Below are 19980 nucleotides of genomic sequence, written 5' to 3'. Positions count from 1 at the left end.
GTGATTGGTCGCAGATTACAGAGTGCGCTGTGGTTGGCCGGGAGGGGGCGCGGGCGGCTCTGTGATTGGCGGGTTTGCGGAGACGCGTTTGGACATGTACTGGAGGCGGTGGAGATGAGCAAGCAACCGTCAGGTGAATCCTCCGGGTGATGTGGAGGCTGCGCTGTCCTGTGTGGACTGTTATTAGGGTGTTACTGTTGGTCTGCAGGATTGCATATTGACAGTATACACTCCTGTACTTGGGGGGAGGGGAGGGGAGGGGGATATATGGAGATGTTCTATAGACTGGGGGTATGTGGGGATCCTCTATAGACTGGAGGTCAGGGAGGTATGTGGGGATCCTCTATAGACAGGAGGTCTGGGAGGTATGTGGGGATCCTCTATAGACTGGGGGTCAGGGAGGTATGTGGGGAGCCTCTATAGACTGGAGGTCAGGGAGGTATGTGGGGATCCTCTATAGACTGGAGGTCAGGGAGGTATGTGGGGATCCTCTATAGACTGGAGGTCAGGGAGGTATGTGGGGATCCTCTATAGACTGGAGGTCAGGGAGGTATGTGGGGATCCTCTATAGACTGGGGGTCAGGGAGGTATGTGGGGAGCCTCTATAGACTGGGGGTCAGGGAGGTATGTGGGGATCCTCTATAGACAGGAGGTCTGGGAGGTATGTGGGGATCCTCTATAGACTGGAGGTCAGGGAGGTATGTGGGGATCCTCTATAGACTGGAGGTCTGGGAGGTGTGAGGGGATCCTCTATAGACAGGAGGTCAGGGAGGTATGTGGGGATCCTCTATAGACTGGAGGTAAGGGAGGTATGTGGGGATCCTCTATAGACTGGGGGTCAGGGAGGTATGTGGGGGTCCTATAGACTGGAGGTCAGGGAGGTATGTGGGGATCCTCTATAGACAGGAGGTCAGGGAGGTATGTGGGGATCCTCTATAGACTGGAGGTAAGGGAGGTATGTGGGGATCCTCTATAGACTGGGGGTCAGGGAGGTATGTGGGGGTCCTCTATAGACTGGAGGTCAGGGAGGTATGTGGGGATCCTCTATAGACTGGGGGTCAGGGAGGTATGTGGGGATCCTCTATAGACAGGAGGTCAGGGAGGTATGTGGGGATCCTCTATAGACTGGGGGTCAGGGAGGTATGTGGGGATCCTCTATAGACAGGAGGTCAGGGAGGTATGTGGGGATCCTCTACAGACTGGAGGTCAGGGAGGTATGTGGGGATCCTCTATAGACTGGGGGTCAGGGAGGTATGTGGGGATCCTCTACAGACTGGAGGTCAGGGAGGTATGTGGGGATCCTCTATGGACTGGGGGTCAGGGAGGTATGTGGGGAGCCTCTATGGACTGGAGGTCAGGGAGGTATGTGAGGGTCCTCTATAGACTGGAGGTCAGGGAGGTATGTGGGGATCCTCTATAGACTGGAGGTCTGAGAGGTATGTGGGGAGCCTCTATAGACTGGGGGTCAGAGAGGTATGTGGGGAGCCTCTATAGACTGGAGGTCAGGGAGGTATGTGGGGATCCTCTATAGACTGGGGGTCAGGGAGGTATGTGGGGATCCTCTATGGACTGGGGGTCAGGGAGGTATGTGGGGATCCTCTATAGACTGGAGGTCAGGGAGGTATGTGGGGATCCTCTATAGACTGGGGGTCAGGGAGGTATGTGGGGATCCTCTATAGACAGGAGGTCTGGGAGGTATGTGGGGATCCTCTATAGACTGGAGGTCAGGGAGGTATGTGGGGATCCTCTATAGACAGGAGGTCTGGGAGGTATGTGGGGATCCTCTATAGACTGGAGGTCAGGGAGGTATGTGGGGATCCTCTATAGACTGGGGGTCAGGGAGGTATGTGGGGAGCCTCTATAGACTGGGGGTCAGGGAGGTATGTGGGGATCCTCTATAGACAGGAGGTCTGGGAGGTATGTGGGGATCCTCTATAGACTGGAGGTCAGGGAGGTATGTGGGGATCCTCTATAGACAGGAGGTCTGGGAGGTATGTGGGGATCCTCTATAGACTGGAGGTCAGGGAGGTATGTGGGGATCCTCTATAGACTGGGGGTCAGGGAGGTATGTGGGGAGCCTCTATAGACTGGGGGTCAGGGAGGTATGTGGGGATCCTCTATAGACAGGAGGTCTGGGAGGTATGTGGGGATCCTCTATAGACTGGAGGTCAGGGAGGTATGTGGGGATCCTCTATAGACTGGAGGTCTGGGAGGTGTGAGGGGATCCTCTATAGACAGGAGGTCAGGGAGGTATGTGGGGATCCTCTATAGACTGGAGGTAAGGGAGGTATGTGGGGATCCTCTATAGACTGGGGGTCAGGGAGGTATGTGGGGGTCCTCTATAGACTGGAGGTCAGGGAGGTATGTGGGGATCCTCTATAGACAGGAGGTCAGGGAGGTATGTGGGGATCCTCTATAGACTGGAGGTAAGGGGGGTATGTGGGGATCCTCTATAGACTGGGGGTCAGGGAGGTATGTGGGGGTCCTCTATAGACTGGAGGTCAGGGAGGTATGTGGGGATCCTCTATAGACTGGGGGTCAGGGAGGTATGTGGGGATCCTCTATAGACAGGAGGTCAGGGAGGTATGTGTGGATCCTCTATAGACTGGGGGTCAGGGAGGTATGTGGGGATCCTCTATAGACAGGAGGTCAGGGAGGTATGTGGGGATCCTCTACAGACTGGAGGTCAGGGAGGTATGTGGGGATCCTCTATAGACTGGGGGTCAGGGAGGTATGTGGGGATCCTCTACAGACTGGAGGTCAGGGAGGTATGTGGGGATCCTCTATAGACTGGGGGTCAGGGAGGTATGTGGGGAGCCTCTATAGACTGGAGGTCAGGGAGGTATGTGGTGAGCCTCTATAGACTGGGGGTCAGGGAGGTATGTGGGGATCCTCTATAGACTGGAGGTCTGGGAGGTATGTGGGGATTCTCTATAGACAGGAGGTCAGGGAGGTATGTGGGGATCCTCTATAGACAGGAGGTCAGGGAGGTATGTGGGGATCCTCTATAGACTGGGGGTCAGGGAGGTATGTGGGGATCCTCTATAGACTGGAGGTCTGGGAGGTATGTGGGGATCCTCTATAGACAGGAGGTCAGGGAGGTATGTGGGGATCCTCTATAGACAGGAGGTCAGGGAGGTATGTGGGGATCCTCTATAGACTGGAGGTCAGGGAGGTATGTGGGGATTCTCTATAGACTGGGGGTCAGGGAGGTATGTGGGGATCCTCTATAGACAGGAGGTCAGGGAGGTATGTGGGGATCCTCTACAGACTGGAGGTCAGGGAGGTATGTGGGGATCCTCTATAGACTGGGGGTCAGGGAGGTATGTGGGGATCCTCTATAGACAGGAGGTCAGGGAGGTATGTGGGGATCCTCTATAGACAGGAGGTCAGGGAGGTATGTGGGGATCCTCTATAGACAGGAGGTCAGGGAGGTATGTGGGGATTCTCTATAGACTGGAAGTCAGGGAGGTATGTGGGGGTCCTCTATAGACTGGAGGTCAGGGAGGTATGTGGGGATCCTCTATAGACTGGAGGTCAGGGAGGTATGTGGGGATCCTCTATAGACAGGAGGTCTGGGAGGTATGTGGGGATTCTCTATAGACTGGAGGTCAGGGAGGTATGTGGGGATCCTCTATAGACTGGAGGTCAGGGAGGTATGTGGGGATCCTCTATAGACTGGAGGTCAGGGAGGTATGTGGGGATCCTCTATAGACTGGAGGTCAGGGAGGTATGTGGGGATCCTCTATAGACTGGAGGTCAGGGAGGTATGTGGGGATCCTCTATAGACTGAAGGTCAGGGAGGTATGTGGAGATCCTCTATAGACTGGGGGTCAGGGAGGTATGTGAGGATCCTCTATAGACTGGGGGTCAGGGAGGTATGTGGGGAGCCTCTATAGACTGGGGGTCAGGGAGGTATGTGGGGAGCCTCTATAGACTGGGGGTCAGGGAGGTATGTGGGGATCCTCTACAGACTGGAGGTCAGGGAGGTATGTGGGGATCCTCTATGGACTGGGGGTCAGGGAGGTATGTGGGGAGCCTCTATGGACTGGAGGTCAGGGAGGTATGTGAGGGTCCTCTATAGACTGGAGGTCAGGGAGGTATGTGGGGATCCTCTATAGACTGGAGGTCTGAGAGGTATGTGGGGAGCCTCTATAGACTGGGGGTCAGAGAGGTATGTGGGGAGCCTCTATAGACTGGAGGTCAGGGAGGTATGTGGGGATCCTCTATAGACTGGGGGTCAGGGAGGTATGTGGGGATCCTCTATGGACTGGGGGTCAGGGAGGTATGTGGGGATCCTCTATAGACTGGAGGTCAGGGAGGTATGTGGGGATCCTCTATAGACTGGGGGTCAGGGAGGTATGTGGGGATCCTCTATAGACAGGAGGTCTGGGAGGTATGTGGGGATCCTCTATAGACTGGAGGTCAGGGAGGTATGTGGGGATCCTCTATAGACTGGGGGTCAGGGAGGTATGTGGGGAGCCTCTATAGACTGGGGGTCAGGGAGGTATGTGGGGATCCTCTATAGACAGGAGGTCTGGGAGGTATGTGGGGATCCTCTATAGACTGGAGGTCAGGGAGGTATGTGGGGATCCTCTATAGACAGGAGGTCTGGGAGGTATGTGGGGATCCTCTATAGACTGGAGGTCAGGGAGGTATGTGGGGATCCTCTATAGACTGGGGGTCAGGGAGGTATGTGGGGAGCCTCTATAGACTGGGGGTCAGGGAGGTATGTGGGGATCCTCTATAGACAGGAGGTCTGGGAGGTATGTGGGGATCCTCTATAGACTGGAGGTCAGGGAGGTATGTGGGGATCCTCTATAGACAGGAGGTCTGGGAGGTATGTGGGGATCCTCTATAGACTGGAGGTCAGGGAGGTATGTGGGGATCCTCTATAGACTGGGGGTCAGGGAGGTATGTGGGGAGCCTCTATAGACTGGGGGTCAGGGAGTATGTGGGGGATCCTCTATAGACAGGAGGTCTGGGAGGTATGTGGGGATCCTCTATAGACTGGAGGTCAGGGAGGTATGTGGGGATCCTCTATAGACTGGAGGTCAGGGAGGTGTGAGGGGATCCTCTATAGACAGGAGGTCAGGGAGGTATGTGGGGATCCTCTATAGACTGGAGGTAAGGGAGGTATGTGGGGATCCTCTATAGACTGGGGGTCAGGGAGGTATGTGGGGGTCCTCTATAGACTGGAGGTCAGGGAGGTATGTGGGGATCCTCTATAGACAGGAGGTCAGGGAGGTATGTGGGGATCCTCTATAGACTGGAGGTAAGGGAGGTATGTGGGGATCCTCTATAGACAGGAGGTCAGGGAGGTATGTGTGGATCCTCTATAGACTGGGGGTCAGGGAGGTATGTGGGGATCCTCTATAGACAGGAGGTCAGGGAGGTATGTGGGGATCCTCTAAAGACTGGAGGTCAGGGAGGTATGTGGGGATCCTCTATAGACTGGGGGTCAGGGAGGTATGTGGGGATCCTCTACAGACTGGAGGTCAGGGAGGTATGTGGGGATCCTCTATGGACTGGGGGTCAGGGAGGTATGTGGGGAGCCTCTATGGACTGGAGGTCAGGGAGGTATGTGAGGGTCCTCTATAGACTGGAGGTCAGGGAGGTATGTGGGGATCCTCTATAGACTGGAGGTCTGAGAGGTATGTGGGGAGCCTCTATAGACTGGGGTGTCAGAGAGGTATGTGGGGAGCCTCTATAGACTGGAGGTCAGGGAGGTATGTGGGATCCTCTATAGACTGGGGGTCAGGGAGGTATGTGGGGATCCTCTATGGACTGGGGGTCAGGGAGGTATGTGGGGATCCTCTATAGACTGGAGGTCAGGGAGGTATGTGGGGATCCTCTATAGACTGGAGGTCAGGGAGGTATGTGGGGATCCTCTATAGACTGGAGGTCAGGGAGGTATGTGGTGAGCCTCTATAGACTGGGGGTCAGGGAGGTATGTGGGGATCCTCTATAGACTGGAGGTCAGGGAGGTATGTGGGGATTCTCTATAGACAGGAGGTCAGGGAGGTATGTGGGGATCCTCTATAGACAGGAGGTCAGGGAGGTATGTGGGGATCCTCTATAGACTGGGGGTCAGGGAGGTATGTGGGGATCCTCTATAGACTGGAGGTCTGGGAGGTATGTGGGGATCCTCTATAGACAGGAGGTCAGGGAGGTATGTGGGGATCCTCTATAGACAGGAGGTCAGGGAGGTATGTGGGGATCCTCTATAGACTGGAGGTCAGGGAGGTATGTGGGGATTCTCTATAGACTGGGGGTCAGGGAGGTATGTGGGGATCCTCTATAGACAGGAGGTCAGGGAGGTATGTGGGGATCCTCTACAGACTGGAGGTCAGGGAGGTATGTGGGGATCCTCTATAGACTGGGGGTCAGGGAGGTATGTGGGCATCCTCTATAGACAGGAGGTCAGGGAGGTATGTGGGGATCCTCTATAGACAGGAGGTCAGGGAGGTATGTGTGGATCCTCTATAGACTGGACGTCAGGGAGGTATGTGGGGATCCTCTATAGACTGGGGGTCAGGAAGGTATGTGGGGATCCTCTATAGACTGAAGGTCAGGGAGGTATGTGGAGATCCTCTATAGACTGGGGGTCAGGGAGGTATGTGAGGATCCTCTATAGACTGGGGGTCAGGGAGGTATGTGGGGAGCCTCTATAGACTGGGGGTCAGGGAGGTATGTGGGGAGCCTCTATAGACTGGGGGTCAGGGAGGTATGTGGGGAGCCTCTATAGACTGGGGGTCAGGGAGGTATGTGGAGATCCTCTATAGACTGGAGGTCAGGGAGGTATGTGAGGATCCTCTTTAGACTGGAGGTCTGAGAGGTATGTGGGGAGCCTCTATAGACTGGGGGTCAGGGAGGTATGTGGGGAGCCTCTATAGACTGGGGGTCAGGGAGGTATGTGGGGATCCTCTACAGACTGGAGGTCAGGGAGGTATGTGGGGATCCTCTATAGACTGGGGGTCAGGGAGGTATGTGGGGATCCTCTATAGACTGGGGGTCAGGGAGGTATGTGGGGATCCTCTATAGACTGGGGGTCAGGGAGGTATGTGGGGATCCTCTATAGACTGGGGGTCAGGGAGGTATGTGGGGATCCTCTATAGACTGGGGGTCAGGGAGGTATGTGGGGATCCTCTATAGACTGGAGGTCAGGGAGGTATGTGGGGATCCTCTATAGACAGGAGGTCAGGGAGGTATGTGTGGATTCTCTATAGACTGGAAGTCAGGGAGGTATGTGGGGATCCTCTATAGACTGGGGGTCAGGAAGGTATGTGGGGATCCTCTATAGACTGAAGGTCAGGGAGGTATGTGGAGATCCTCTATAGACTGGGGGTCAGGGAGGTATGTGAGGATCCTCTATAGACTGGGGGTCAGGGAGGTATGTGGGGAGCCTCTATAGACTGGGGGTCAGGGAGGTATGTGGGGAGCCTCTATAGACTGGGGGTCAGGGAGGTATGTGGGGAGCCTCTATAGACTGGGGGTCAGGGAGGTATGTGGAGATCCTCTATAGACTGGAGGTCAGGGAGGTATGTGAGGATCCTCTTTAGACTGGAGGTCTGAGAGGTATGTGGGGAGCCTCTATAGACTGGGGGTCAGGGAGGTATGTGGGGAGCCTCTATAGACTGGGGGTCAGGGAGGTATGTGGGGATCCTCTACAGACTGGAGGTCAGGGAGGTATGTGGGGATCCTCTATAGACTGGGGGTCAGGGAGGTATGTGGGGATCCTCTATAGACTGGGGGTCAGGGAGGTATGTGGGGATCCTCTATAGACTGGGGGTCAGGAGGAGGTATGTGGGGATCCTCTATAGACTGGGGGTCAGGGAGGTATGTGGGGATCCTCTATAGACTGGGGGTCAGGGAGGTATGTGGGGATCCTCTATAGACTGGAGGTCAGGGAGGTATGTGGGGATCCTCTATAGACTGGAGGTCAGGGAGGTATGTGGGGATACTCTATAGACTGGAGGTCAGGGAGGTATGTGGGGATCCTCTATAGACTGGAGGTCAGGGAGGTATGTGGGGATTCTCTATAGACTGGAGGTCAGGGAGGTATGTGGGGATCCTCTATAGACTGGGGGTCAGGGAGGTATGTGGGGAGCCTCTATAGACTGGGGGTCAGGGAGGTATGTGGAGATCCTCTATAGACTGGAGGTCAGGGAGGTATGTGAGGATCCTCTTTAGACTGGAGGTCTGAGAGGTATGTGGGGAGCCTCTATAGACTGGGGGTCAGGGAGGTATGTGGGGAGCCTCTATAGACTGGGGGTCAGGGAGGTATGTGGGGATCCTCTACAGACTGGAGGTCAGGGAGGTATGTGGGGATCCTCTATAGACTGGGGGTCAGGGAGGTATGTGGGGATCCTCTATAGACTGGGGGTCAGGGAGGTATGTGAGGATCCTCTATAGACTGGGGGTCAGGGAGGTATGTGGGGATCCTCTATAGACTGGGGGTCAGGGAGGTATGTGGGGATCCTCTATAGACTGGGGGTCAGGGAGGTATGTGGGGATCCTCTATAGACTGGGGGTCAGGGAGGTATGTGGGGATCCTCTATAGACTGGAGGTCAGGGAGGTATGTGGGGATCCTCTATAGACTGGAGGTCAGGGAGGTATGTGGGGATTCTCTATAGACTGGAGGTCAGGGAGGTATGTGGGGATCCTCTATAGACTGGAGGTCAGGGAGGTATGTGGGGATTCTCTATAGACTGGAGGTCAGGGAGGTATGTGGGGATCCTCTATAGACTGGAGGTCAGGGAGGTATGTGGGGATCCTCTATAGACTGGGGGTCAGGGAGGTATGTGGGGATCCTCTATAGACTGGAGGTCAGGGAGGTACAGTACAGACCAAAAGTTTGGACACACCTTCTCATTCAAAGAGTTTTCTTTATTTTCATGACTATGAAAATTGTAGATTCTCACTGAAGGCATCAAAACTATGAATTAACACATGTGGAATTATATACATAACAAAAAAGTGTGAAACAACTGAAAATATGTCATATTCTAGGTTCTTCAAAGTAGCCACCTTTTGCTTTGATTACTGCTTTGCACACTCTTGGCATTCTCTTGATGAGCTTCAATAGGTAGTCACCTGAAATGGTCTTCACTTCACAGGTGTGCCCTGTCAGGTTTAATAAGTGGGATTTCTTGCCTTATAAATGGGGTTGGGACCAACAGTTGCGTTGTGGAGAAGTGAGGTGGATACACAGCTGATAGTCCTACTGAATAGACTGTTAGAATTTGTATTATGGCAAGAAAAAAGCAGCTAAGTAAAGAAAAACGAGTGGCCACCATTACTTTAAGAAATGAAGGTCAGTCAGTCCGAGAAATTGGGAAAACTTTGAAAGTGTCCCCAAGTGCAGTCACAAAAACCATCAAGCGCTACAAAGAAACTGGCTCACATGTGGACCGCCCCAGGAAAGGAAGACCAAGAGTCACCTCTGCGGAGGAGGATAAGTTCATCCGAGTCACCAGCCTCAGAAATCGCAGGTTAACAGCAGCTCAGATTAGAGACCAGGTCAATGCCACACAGAGTTCTAGCAGCAGACACATCTCTAGAACAACTGTTAAAGGGGTTGTCCGGGTTCAGAGCTGAACCCGGACATACCCTTATTTTCACCCCGGCAGCCCTCCTGAGCCTGGCATCGGAGCATCTCATGCTCCGATGCGCTCCTGTGCCCTGCGCTAGATCGCGCAGGGCACAGGCTCTTGTGTTTTCAATAACACACTGCCGGGCGGTAACTTCCGCCCAGCAGTGTGTTCGGTGACGTCACCGGCTCTGAGGGGCGGGCTTTAGCTCTGCCCTAGCTGTTTTACTGGCTAGGGCAGAGCCAAATCCCGCCCATCAGTGCCGGTGACGTCACCGGGCTGCCTGTCAGCCCCATAGAGAGCCCGGTATGTCACCGGAACTCAGAAAAATGCCTTTGCCCTGCGCGATTTAGCGCAGGGCAAAGGAGAGCATCGGAGCATGAACTGCTCCGATGCTCATGTCAGGGGGGCTGCCGGGGTGAAAATGGAGGGATGTCCAGGTTCAGCTCTGAACCTGGACAACTCCTTTAAGAGGAGACTGTGTGAATCAGGCCTTCATGGTAGAAGATCTGCTAGGAAACCACTGCTAAGGACAGGCAACAAGCAGAAGAGACTTGTTTGGGCTAAAGAACACAAGGAATGGACATTAGACCAGTGGAAATCTGTGCTTTGGTCTGAAGAGTCCAAATTTGAGATCTTTGGTTCCAACCACCGTGTCTTTGTGCGACGCAGAAAAGGTGAACGGATGGACTCTACATGCCTGGTTCCCACCGTGAAGCATGGAGGAGGAGGTGTGATGGTGTGGGGGGGCTTTGCTGGTGACACTGTTGGGGATTTATTCAAAATTGAAGGCATACTGAACCAGCATGGCTACCACAGCATCTTGCAGCGGCATGCTATTCCATCCGGTTTGCGTTTAGTTGGACCATCATTTATTTTTCAACAGGACAATGACCCCAAACACACCTCCAGGCTGTGTAAGGGCTATTTGACCATGAAGGAGAGTGATGGGGTGCTGCGCCAGATGACCTGGCCTCCACAGTCACCGGACCTGAACCCAATCGAGATGGTTTGGGGTGAGCTGGACCGCAGAGTGAAGGCAAAAGGGCCAACAAGTGCTAAGCATCTCTGGGAACTCCTTCAAGACTGTTGGAAGACCATTTCAGGTGACTACCTCTTGAAGCTCATCAAGAGAATGCCAAGAGTGTGCAAAGCAGTAATCAAAGCAAAAGGTGGCTACTTTGAAGAACCTAGAATATGACATATTTTCAGTTGTTTCACACTTTTTTGATAAGTATATAATTCCACATGTGTTAATTCATAGTTTTGATGCCTTCAGTGTGAATCTACAATTTTCATAGTCATGAAAATAAAGAAAACTCTTTGAATGAGAAGGTGTGTCCAAACTTTTGGTCTGTACTGTATGTGTAGACCCTCTATAGACTGGAGGTCAGGGAGGTATGTGGGGATCCTCTATAGACTGGAGGTCAGGGAGGTATGTGAGGATCCTCTATAGACAGGAGGTCAGGGAGGTATGTGAGGATCCTCTATAGTCTGGGGGTCAGGGAGGTATGTGGGGATCCTCTATAGACAGGAGGTCAGGGAGGTATGTGAGGATCCTCTATAGTCTGGAGGTCTGGGAGGTATGTGGGGATCCTCTATAGACTGGAGGTCAGGGAGGTATGTGGGGATCCTCTATAGACTGGGGGTCAGGGAGGTATGTGAGGATCCTCTATAGACTGGAGGCCAGGGAGGTATTTGGGGGATCTTCTAAGGACTGGTGATCAGAGAGGCATTTAGGTAAGGCAGGTACAGTAAGTAGGAATCTCTGTAGATCTGTGTCTCCATGGTAACAGACTACACACAGCATGTAGTCAGCCATATGTTCCTCTTCCACCCACTTCCTGCTGCCGTTATGTAGAAGAGGGTACAGATAGACCGGAGTATGACTGCAGGACAGGACCATACTTCTTCAACACGTCCATGTTTAAAGGGGTCGTGCTAAATTTTGGGTTATTCCCTGTTGAAAACTTGGCACAATGGAATCTGTCACCACTTACCTGTAACTAAAACCAGCTGCATGGTCTGATGTGCACTTGTCGGCATATTGCAATGCCATTTGTCCCATCCATATCCATGCCCCTAATTCGCCCCTTGGTGCAATGAAGGAGTTTCCTTTGCACCCTTATGCGCCTCATTTTACTTGCTGGCTGCGCCCCCACTGCTTTGACTGACAGAACAGGGCAGCATAGATGTATTCACACCTGGCCCTGAAGCCTCACGGCAGAACATGCAGCGCATGCGCAGCACATGGAGTAGAGATCGCCAGGCAGATTGATTCTCTCTGTGACAGATTCCCTTTAAGAAACATAGGTCTGCATAGGAGCTGCATACACAAAATAGTATCAGTGCTGTTAACCAACTTTATTAGCTTATGTTGGGTGCAGTAATAAATTGTTGCAAAAGTCTACATACCCCCTTTTTAAATTGCTTGCTGTTTAACAGGTGTGGGTGCAGTTGGTCATCGTACTCCCTGCGCCATCTAGTGGAGAAGTGCTGCTTTTATTTTACATTCAAAAGTAAAAAAGTTCCAGGAAATGCTCCATTATTCCGCTGCAGATACGTAGTAGCAGCGATTCACTGATGTAGTGTTGTGTTCCTCTCATCTTATAGGGCCCCATGTAGACACCAGATCGTCCCTTCCTGTGCTGGTCAAGGCTATATGGCTGGTGATGAAGACGAGGGATGTTCAGAACTACGGGAGAATTGTAGAATTCTTGGAATTAACCCACGAACAGGTTCCTGCTCTGCTCTGCTACATGCACCATGCTAAGCTCAGTACCGGTCTGATGGGGAAGGTGAGCTCCTGAAAGCTATTACAGTACGTGAGAGGGCTCCCAAACGCTATGATAGTGCGGGGATGGTCTCCAGAAAGCTTTTACAGTGCAAAGTGGGGGGCTCTAAAAGCTATTACTGCATAGGCCCGAGCACCCGAAAGCTATTACGGCGCAGTCATGGGCTCCCAAAAGCTATTATGGTGCAGGCTCCTGACGGCATGGACACCTGAAAGCTATTACGGCGCAGGCTCCTGAAGGCATGGGCACCTGAAAGCTATTACGGTGCATGCTCCTGAAAGCATGGGCACCTGAAAGCTATTACGGCGCAGGCTCCTGAAAACATGGGCACCTGAAAGCTATTACGGCGCAGGCTCCTGAAAGCATGGGCACCTGAAAGCTATTACGGCGCAGGCTCCTGAAGGCATGGGCACCTGAAAGCTATTACGGCGCATGCTCCTGAAAGCATGGGCACCTGAAAGCTATTACGGCGCATGCTCCTGAAAGCATGGGCACCTGAAAGCTATTACGGCGCAGGCTCCTGAAGGCATGGGCACCTGAAAGCTATTACGGCGCAGGCTCCTGAAGGCATGGGCACCTGAAAGCTATTACGGCGCAGGCTCCTGAAGGCATGGGCACCTGAAAGCTATTACGGCGCATGCTCCTGAAAGCATGGGCACCTGAAAGCTATTACGGCGCATGCTCCTGAAAGCATGGGCACCTGAAAGCTATTACGGCGCAGGCTCCTGAAGGCATGGGCACCTGAAAGCTATTACGGCGCATGCTCCTGAAGGCATGGGCTCCCAAAAGCTATTACGGCGCAAGTATGGGCTCCCAAACGCTATTATGGCGCAGGCTCCCGAAGGCATGGGCACATGAAAGCTATTACGGCGCTGGCTCCTGAAGGCATGTGCTCCCAAAAGCTGATATGGTGCAGGGGTAGGCTCCCCAATTCTATTAGGGCACAGGTTTGGGGGTCCAAAAACTGTTACGGCACAGGCATGGGCAACCAAAAGCGGTTATGGGAGCAATCAGAAAATCAGCTAGGGGCTGTGATTTCTGCACAACAATCACGATCTGTCCCGTTTAACAGCAGACCCCATAGAATCTAGATTTCCCATTGCAGCTGAAAAATATTTAGGTGCACGTCACCCCTTGTTCTCCAGCTGTATAAGGCTGGAAGAACCGATCGGTATGTCCTTTATTTGCACAGATCGTGCTCCACATGATTGAAGACAAGAAACCTCTGCTGGATATTCTCACAGCGCTGAACCGTTACTTCCCTCCTGTCTTTCCGGATGATTCCTCAGAGGTAAGAGTTGTCACCTTTGTCATTCATTTGCTGCGCGTCCAGCGTCTGACTCCCCCCCCAATCATCCTATTTCGCCTTCACACACTGTAGCCCCCCAGCTCCTGAGCTTCTTGTGCTATGCAAGATACGTTTAAGATGGCACTATTATAAATGTTACCACTAGGTGGCTCTAGTGTGACTTTTTTGTTTTTGTTTTGACCTAACGGTGCCCTGTGCTAATACGCAGTAGATTTAACAAGCATCAGTCTCCCCTCCTGCCGCCCCCCTCTGAAAACACACACCTCCCCTTATGTTTAACGCTGGTCATAACCTCCCTCAGTGAGTCAGCACATTCTGCACACACAAGGCATGACCTGGGCCTGTTTTTCACTGGGTTTTTTTCTCGGAGAGCTCCAGCAAACGCTGCAAAAATGACCATCTTGGTCACCAGAGATGTCGAAAAAACTGTTCCCTCTAAGATAGTGAGCGGGGCAGTTTGAGAACCATATCAAATATCATCATAGTTAGTAATTAGCTAGAAAGAAGCCAGATATACACTGAACAAAGATATAAACCATCACTTTCGGTTTTGCTCCATTTTGCATGAGCTGAACTCAAAGATCTGAAACATTTTCTACAGACACAAAAGACCCGTTACTCTCAAATATTGTTCACAAATCTGTCTAATCTGTGTTAGGGAGCGCTTCTCCTTTGCCGAGATAATCCATCCCACCTCACAGGTGTGGCATATCAAGGTGCTGATTAGACAGCATGAATATTGCACAGGTGTCCCTTAGACTGCCCACAATAAAAGACCACTCGGAAATGTGCACAGTTTGCCTTACTGGGGTGGTCAGAAAACCAGTCCGTATCTGGTGTGGTCACCATTTGCCTCCCGCAGTGCAACACATCTCCGTCGTATAGAGTTGCTCAGGTTGTTGATTGTGGCCTGTGGAATGTTGGTCCACTCCTCTTCTGTGTGAAGTTGCAGAATATTGTCAGGAACTGGAGCACGCTGTCGTATACGCCGATCCGGAACATCCCAAACATGCTCAATGGGTGATATGTCCGGTGAGTATGCTGGCCATGCAAGAACTGGGATGTTTTCAGCTTCCAGGAATTGTGTACAGATCCCTGCAATATGGGGCCAGGCATTATTATGCTGCAACATGAGGTGATGGTCGTGGATGAACGGCACAACAATGGGCCTCAGGATCTCGTCACGGTGTCTCTGTGCATTCAAAATGCCATCAATAAAATGCACCTGTGTTCGTTGTCCAGAACATACGCCTGCCCATACCATAACCCCACCGCCACCATGGGCCACTCGATCCACAACGTTGACATCAGCAAACCGCTCACCCACACAACGCCACACACGCCGTCTGCCATCTGCCCTGAACATTGAAAACCGGGACTCATCCGTGAACAGAACGCCTCTCCAACGTGCCAAACGCCATCAAATGTGAGCAGTTCGTCCAGACCCCGATGAGGACGACGAGCATGCAGATGAGCTTCCGTGAGATGGTTTCTGACAGTTTGTGCAGAAATTCTTTGGTTATGCAAACCGATTGTTGCTGCAGCTGTCCAGGTGGCTGGTCTCAGACGATCATGGAGGTGAACATGCTGGACGTGGAGGTCCTGGGCTGGTGTGGTTACACGTGGTCTGCGGTTGCGAGTCCGGTTGGAGATGTGCTGCTAAATTCTCTGAAATTGGCGCCTTATGGTAGAGAAATGAACATTCATTGCACGGGCAACAGCTCTGATAGACATTCCTGCAGTCAGCATGCCAATTGCACACTCCCTCAAACGTTGCAACATCTGTGCCATTGTGCTGTGTGATCAAACTGCACATTTCAGAGTGGACTTTTATTGTGGGCAGTCTAAGGCACACCTGTGCAATAAAACTAAATGCCACATGAATTACACATTAGATCCACTGCCAACCCATCCAGGTGCAAGTGCAATGTAGTATCTACAGCCTGGTGATCTAGGGCAGTGAGGGGTTAATGCGGCATGTCTGGTGGTCTGTGGCAGTGAAGGTGTCAGAACCTCTGGTGATCTAGGGCTGTAATAGGGTGGATATCGGTATGCCTTCTGGTCAGGTTAATGCCAGGAACCCAGGGGGTTCTGGTGCAGTCAAATGGTTAATTTAAGATCTCCCTTGGAAAAGTTAAACAGGTTGTCCGGGATTAAATCAGTCACTTTCTTCCAGAAACTGTGGACAGGTGCGGGGCTGGTTTTGCTTTTTACGAAAGCAGCCATGTTTTTTTATAAAATCTACGTTGCCGAGGGTCCGCCTCCCCAGGCCCCATCATTGTCCTGGGCTGTAACTGTTTGAGATTGAAGTGCAGAGAGGGGATAGAGAGGACTGTGCAACTGTAGTTGTAGGGCTGCATAGTTCTCTCTATGAACAGGCAGAAAGATTCAGGAGCTCAGCCACTAAAGGAAGAGCTCAGGGGGGTTAGCAACTCAAGGATTTCCATCTCAAGTGACCTCTAAATTCTGAATGAAGCCCCATTTGGTTGAATGTCCTTTGATTGATGGGAGTCTCCAAGCAACACCAGAATGGTTCTAGAATTCAGCCCAAGAGTTTAGGGTCCATAGACGCACCCCCATCAATTCTCCAAACTAAGGAGCTGCAGCTCTCGGAAAAGCCTAGTAACTTGAAGCTGTTTGGCCTCAGCGTAAAACCTATACCAGGACCCCCCCAGACTGTAGAGATCCTTTCTTTTGTGGTTTGCTAACCCTCATATTGGACCTTGCTGCCAAATTACCCCTGGCTCTCCTTTATGTGTTTTCAGGCCCAGGGCAAGGCGTTTAAGGTCCAGCAGAGTAAGATACATTTTCGGAAACTAGTCCTTCGGATGATCCGGGACGAAAAATTTCGGCAAAATTATGTAACGGTAAGAGTGAAATACTGATGTCCTCTGAACTCTTATCTATGCCTTGTCATGGAAAGGTCCGGCCTGCACGAAGAGGTGACATCTAGGCTGCATGCACCAATGCATGCATCCACATGTTAACCTGCGAAATTTGGCGTGGATTTTGATGCAGAACCGCTCTGGTTCTCACCCCTTTCAGACTTCCACCTGTGTTTTACAAAATGGGTCCAGAAATCAATGCATTGACTCCAATAGTTGTGCTCGTTTTCAGACCAAGGGCCCACGTTAGGAAAATAGTTTTGCCGCCTACAGGTGAAAAAATGTACTGCAGTGTAATTATTAGTAGTGCATGCATGTGTTCGTATCATATATACCTTTTCCTTAACAGAATACTCTGCAGCTAGAATATGGGGATGCGTACATGGCCGTTCTTGAGAAGCTGCTTTGGGAATTCCTGTGCAGGCTGCAGACTGTTCTCAATCACAGGTATCCAAGGGTAAGGATCCCGTGGGGGGGGGTTCGAAGTGCAAAAAATTTAAAGGCAATGTACAGCTTTGGGGGCATTTTTTTTTATTATTGCATTGTACTCATGTTGAGCTAAAAAAAAATTTTTCATTAGTTTTTTATTAAAAATGTTGAGCCACTGTCTTGGTGTAGCCCTGTGATTCTCTAGTAGCAGGATCTGAATTTTAACTCTGTTCCATCAGGCAGATCAGCTGACGGCTCTTGACCTGCCCTTATAAACTCTCATTATAGCTCAATCCTTCTGTTACTGATAATAAGTGTTTATGACCCTTCAGTAAGTTAGGGATGAGGTTTATTAGATGACCGGGGCACAAAGTGAAAGTAAAAAGTACCATTCACACAGCTGGAAACAAAAGAGTTAACCCTTTGTGACAAAACAGCTCAATATTTTTAATTAAAAAAAAATGATTTGTAGCCCGAAATGCAATCATAAAAAAAAAAAAAAATGTGCCCCCAAAGGTGCACATAGCCTTTTAAAGAGGTTTTCCGAGACTTTATTCCTTATGACGGATCGGTTGAGGTCCGACACCTGGGACCCCCGCCGATCCGCTGTTTGAGAAGGCAGTGGCGCCGCAGCCTTGTCACAGCTTTAGGCCATGTGATGTCACGTTCACTGGTCACGTGGCCTAGGCGCAGCTCAGCCCGTTGAAGTGAATTGGCCTGAGCTGCGACACCAAACACGGCTACTATACAATGTACTGCTGTTTTTGCTGGACTATTGGTGCCCTCCCAAACAGCTGATCAGCAGGGGTCCCAGGTGTCGGACCCCCACCAATCAGATACAGAAGATAGGTCGTAAGATTAATAAAAAAAATCTCAGAAAACCTTTTTTTAAGATTTGATGAATATTCTGAGAAATTCTGAGAACGTAACTGACAGTTCTTCTTAGCCATGCCATGACGGTCAATATGTTGTCTTTCCGCAGGTCCCACAAACCACAGCGCCGCCTGCTGTAGATGAGGAGCATCTCTCCAGCTCCCCCGATCACCGCAGTTCAGGACTGAGTAAGTTAAGGTTCAGCTCGTGAGGACCCCTCCATGAACCCGTTCCCATTCCCTCTAGGAGGTGTCCTCTTATGCTCTCGTGAGGAGATTGCACTTAGCCGTTCTTTTATACAATTCCTGTTTGTACATATGGATTTTAAATTTTTTATCAAGTTGTAGATTTACCTGTTTTTATTTATGCAATAAACGTTGTCAACTACAACTCTCATCCTCTTTCATAACTACTTGTTTGGCATGTTGAAAGGCCTATCAGTTCTTGTAACTCTGCAGTGGAGATAATAGGTGAGGCTCAGGATTGAAATCAATGGGTAGCCCTGTAATATGTGGTAGCCCCGAGTCCTCGGAAGTGGGGACCACCTATTAGCTCTGGCTTATAGAGGGGAGACCCCACCTCTGACATCCAGATGCCTACTAATGATGTTGCTCAACATGAAATGTCAGGGACTCCATACTGGTTGGCCGAGTCCACAAGCTCTGGCCTCCTTGGGCAGAATCATTGTACATTACCTTCCTCATCCATATACATGTTTTTTCTGGTTTTATTTTTAGATTTTTTTAAAATCCACGGTGGCGGAAGTACCATGGCGAAGAAGAAACGGACAAATCCCAGAACCCATAGTGTAGCCGCTGACGGGCCAGAAGAAAATCCCAGTGTTACAGCCCAGTATGAGGAACATCGAAATTTTACAAAGAATAAACCAGATTATTGGAAGTATGAAGGCAACAGACAAAGTACATCGCAAAGCTTGGTGCAGGACACCAACAGGAGGACGCTAGATTTAATCAGTAGTCCCCCCAGTGGTGGAAACCACATGGATGAACCTCAGCGGCCATATTTTGCGATTTTCGGACTCGACTGCAGTCAGACGTCTAAAGTCAATCACTGTGTAAACCTTTCTCCTCCAGATCCATTGCAATCTCAGGACCACGATCTTAACCTGGAGCGTACTTCAGATACGACAGGACATGGGTCGTGTACAGACATACAGGTCACAGATGTAGCTAAAGCAAGGAGGCAATCTCTAGTGTCCAGCCATGAACCAAAGTCTTCACAGGATGTGTCTAGAAGGAACAATGAAGGACAAGGTAGGGCCTTAGCTCAGGGACTGATGACAGGGAAGTGGCAGCCGAGGGTCCACCTAAGAAAACTACCTTTCAATATCATTGACAAGTATCAACATGAAGAAAATGTGACTCCTCAAGTAGCCGACTCTGAGTTGTCGCCAAGTGAGACTGTTCCAGAATCTGGTGGCTGGTCCTGGGTGTGTTCTGATCCCACGGACAATGACAGCAATGATCCTGACTACCGCCCCGGACACAGTTTTTTCCGTCCCGTTGGAGAGCAGATGTGCAGAATTCAACAAAAAAGAGGCCTCCGCTTTCCCTCTCTGCCATAGAAGTAAAGGTGGCCATATACATCAGATGAATGTTGGGCAAACCTGACAATGTTGGCGAGACCAGCTCCATCCAATATGCACGAGGGAACCCTGACTCTCGTCGTGTCCCATTACCTCTAGGAGGGGTGTTCTCATGCTCCGTTCTTTTACACAATCCGTTTGTACATGTTTTTTGATCGTTTTTATCATGTGGTAGCTTTACTTGTTCTTATTTATGTAATAAAATGGTTTGAACTACAATTCCCATCCTCTTAATTATTTGTTGCTTCATACGTTGACATGACTATCAATTATTGTAACTCTGCAGTGGAGATATTAGGCAAGGACCAGGATTGAAATCGGTGGGTAACCTTGAAAAATGGGGTAGGCCTGAGTCCTCAGACGTGGGGACCACCTTTAGCTGCACCTCTGTGCACCGGCTCATAAAGGGGGGCCCCCAGTCTATGATGTCCACATGCCTACTGATAATGCACTGCACAAAAAATAAAATGTGGATGGCACTGTTATGGG

General features: G+C 50.9%; 1 protein-coding gene across 2 annotated transcripts; it reads left to right on the top strand.

The window, feature by feature from the left end:
* Positions 1-22: 22 nt before the first annotated feature.
* Positions 23-19710, top strand: TINF2 (TERF1 interacting nuclear factor 2). 2 transcript variants are annotated; one of them, XM_044269978.1, is made up of 7 exons: positions 23-133; positions 12208-12392; positions 13582-13680; positions 16464-16565; positions 16933-17040; positions 17995-18073; positions 18623-19710. In XM_044269978.1, the coding sequence occupies exons 1-7, from the start codon at positions 115-117 to the stop codon at positions 19468-19470; spliced, it is 1440 nt and encodes a 479-aa protein (XP_044125913.1). In that variant the 5' UTR covers positions 23-114; the 3' UTR covers positions 19471-19710. The 2 variants fall into 2 exon arrangements, with proteins under 2 accessions (XP_044125913.1, XP_044125914.1); XM_044269979.1 differs by lacking the exon at positions 16464-16565.
* Positions 19711-19980: the final 270 nt, after the last annotated feature.

Source organism: Bufo gargarizans, chromosome 10, assembly GCF_014858855.1.
Source record: "Bufo gargarizans isolate SCDJY-AF-19 chromosome 10, ASM1485885v1, whole genome shotgun sequence".
Lineage (NCBI taxonomy): Eukaryota > Metazoa > Chordata > Amphibia > Anura > Bufonidae > Bufo > Bufo gargarizans.
Note: the sequence above shows the minus strand (reverse complement) of the source record. Positions and strands in the feature narration are given on the sequence as shown.

Bases quoted from the DNA above. Each gene is read 5' to 3' on its own strand.
- TINF2 (XM_044269978.1), top strand. The intron at 13,681-16,463 runs GTAAGAGTTGTC...ATGTGTTTTCAG, and splicing joins TTCCGGATGATTCCTCAGAG to GCCCAGGGCAAGGCGTTTAA. The intron at 17,041-17,994 runs GTAAGGATCCCG...GTCTTTCCGCAG, and splicing joins TCAATCACAGGTATCCAAGG to GTCCCACAAACCACAGCGCC.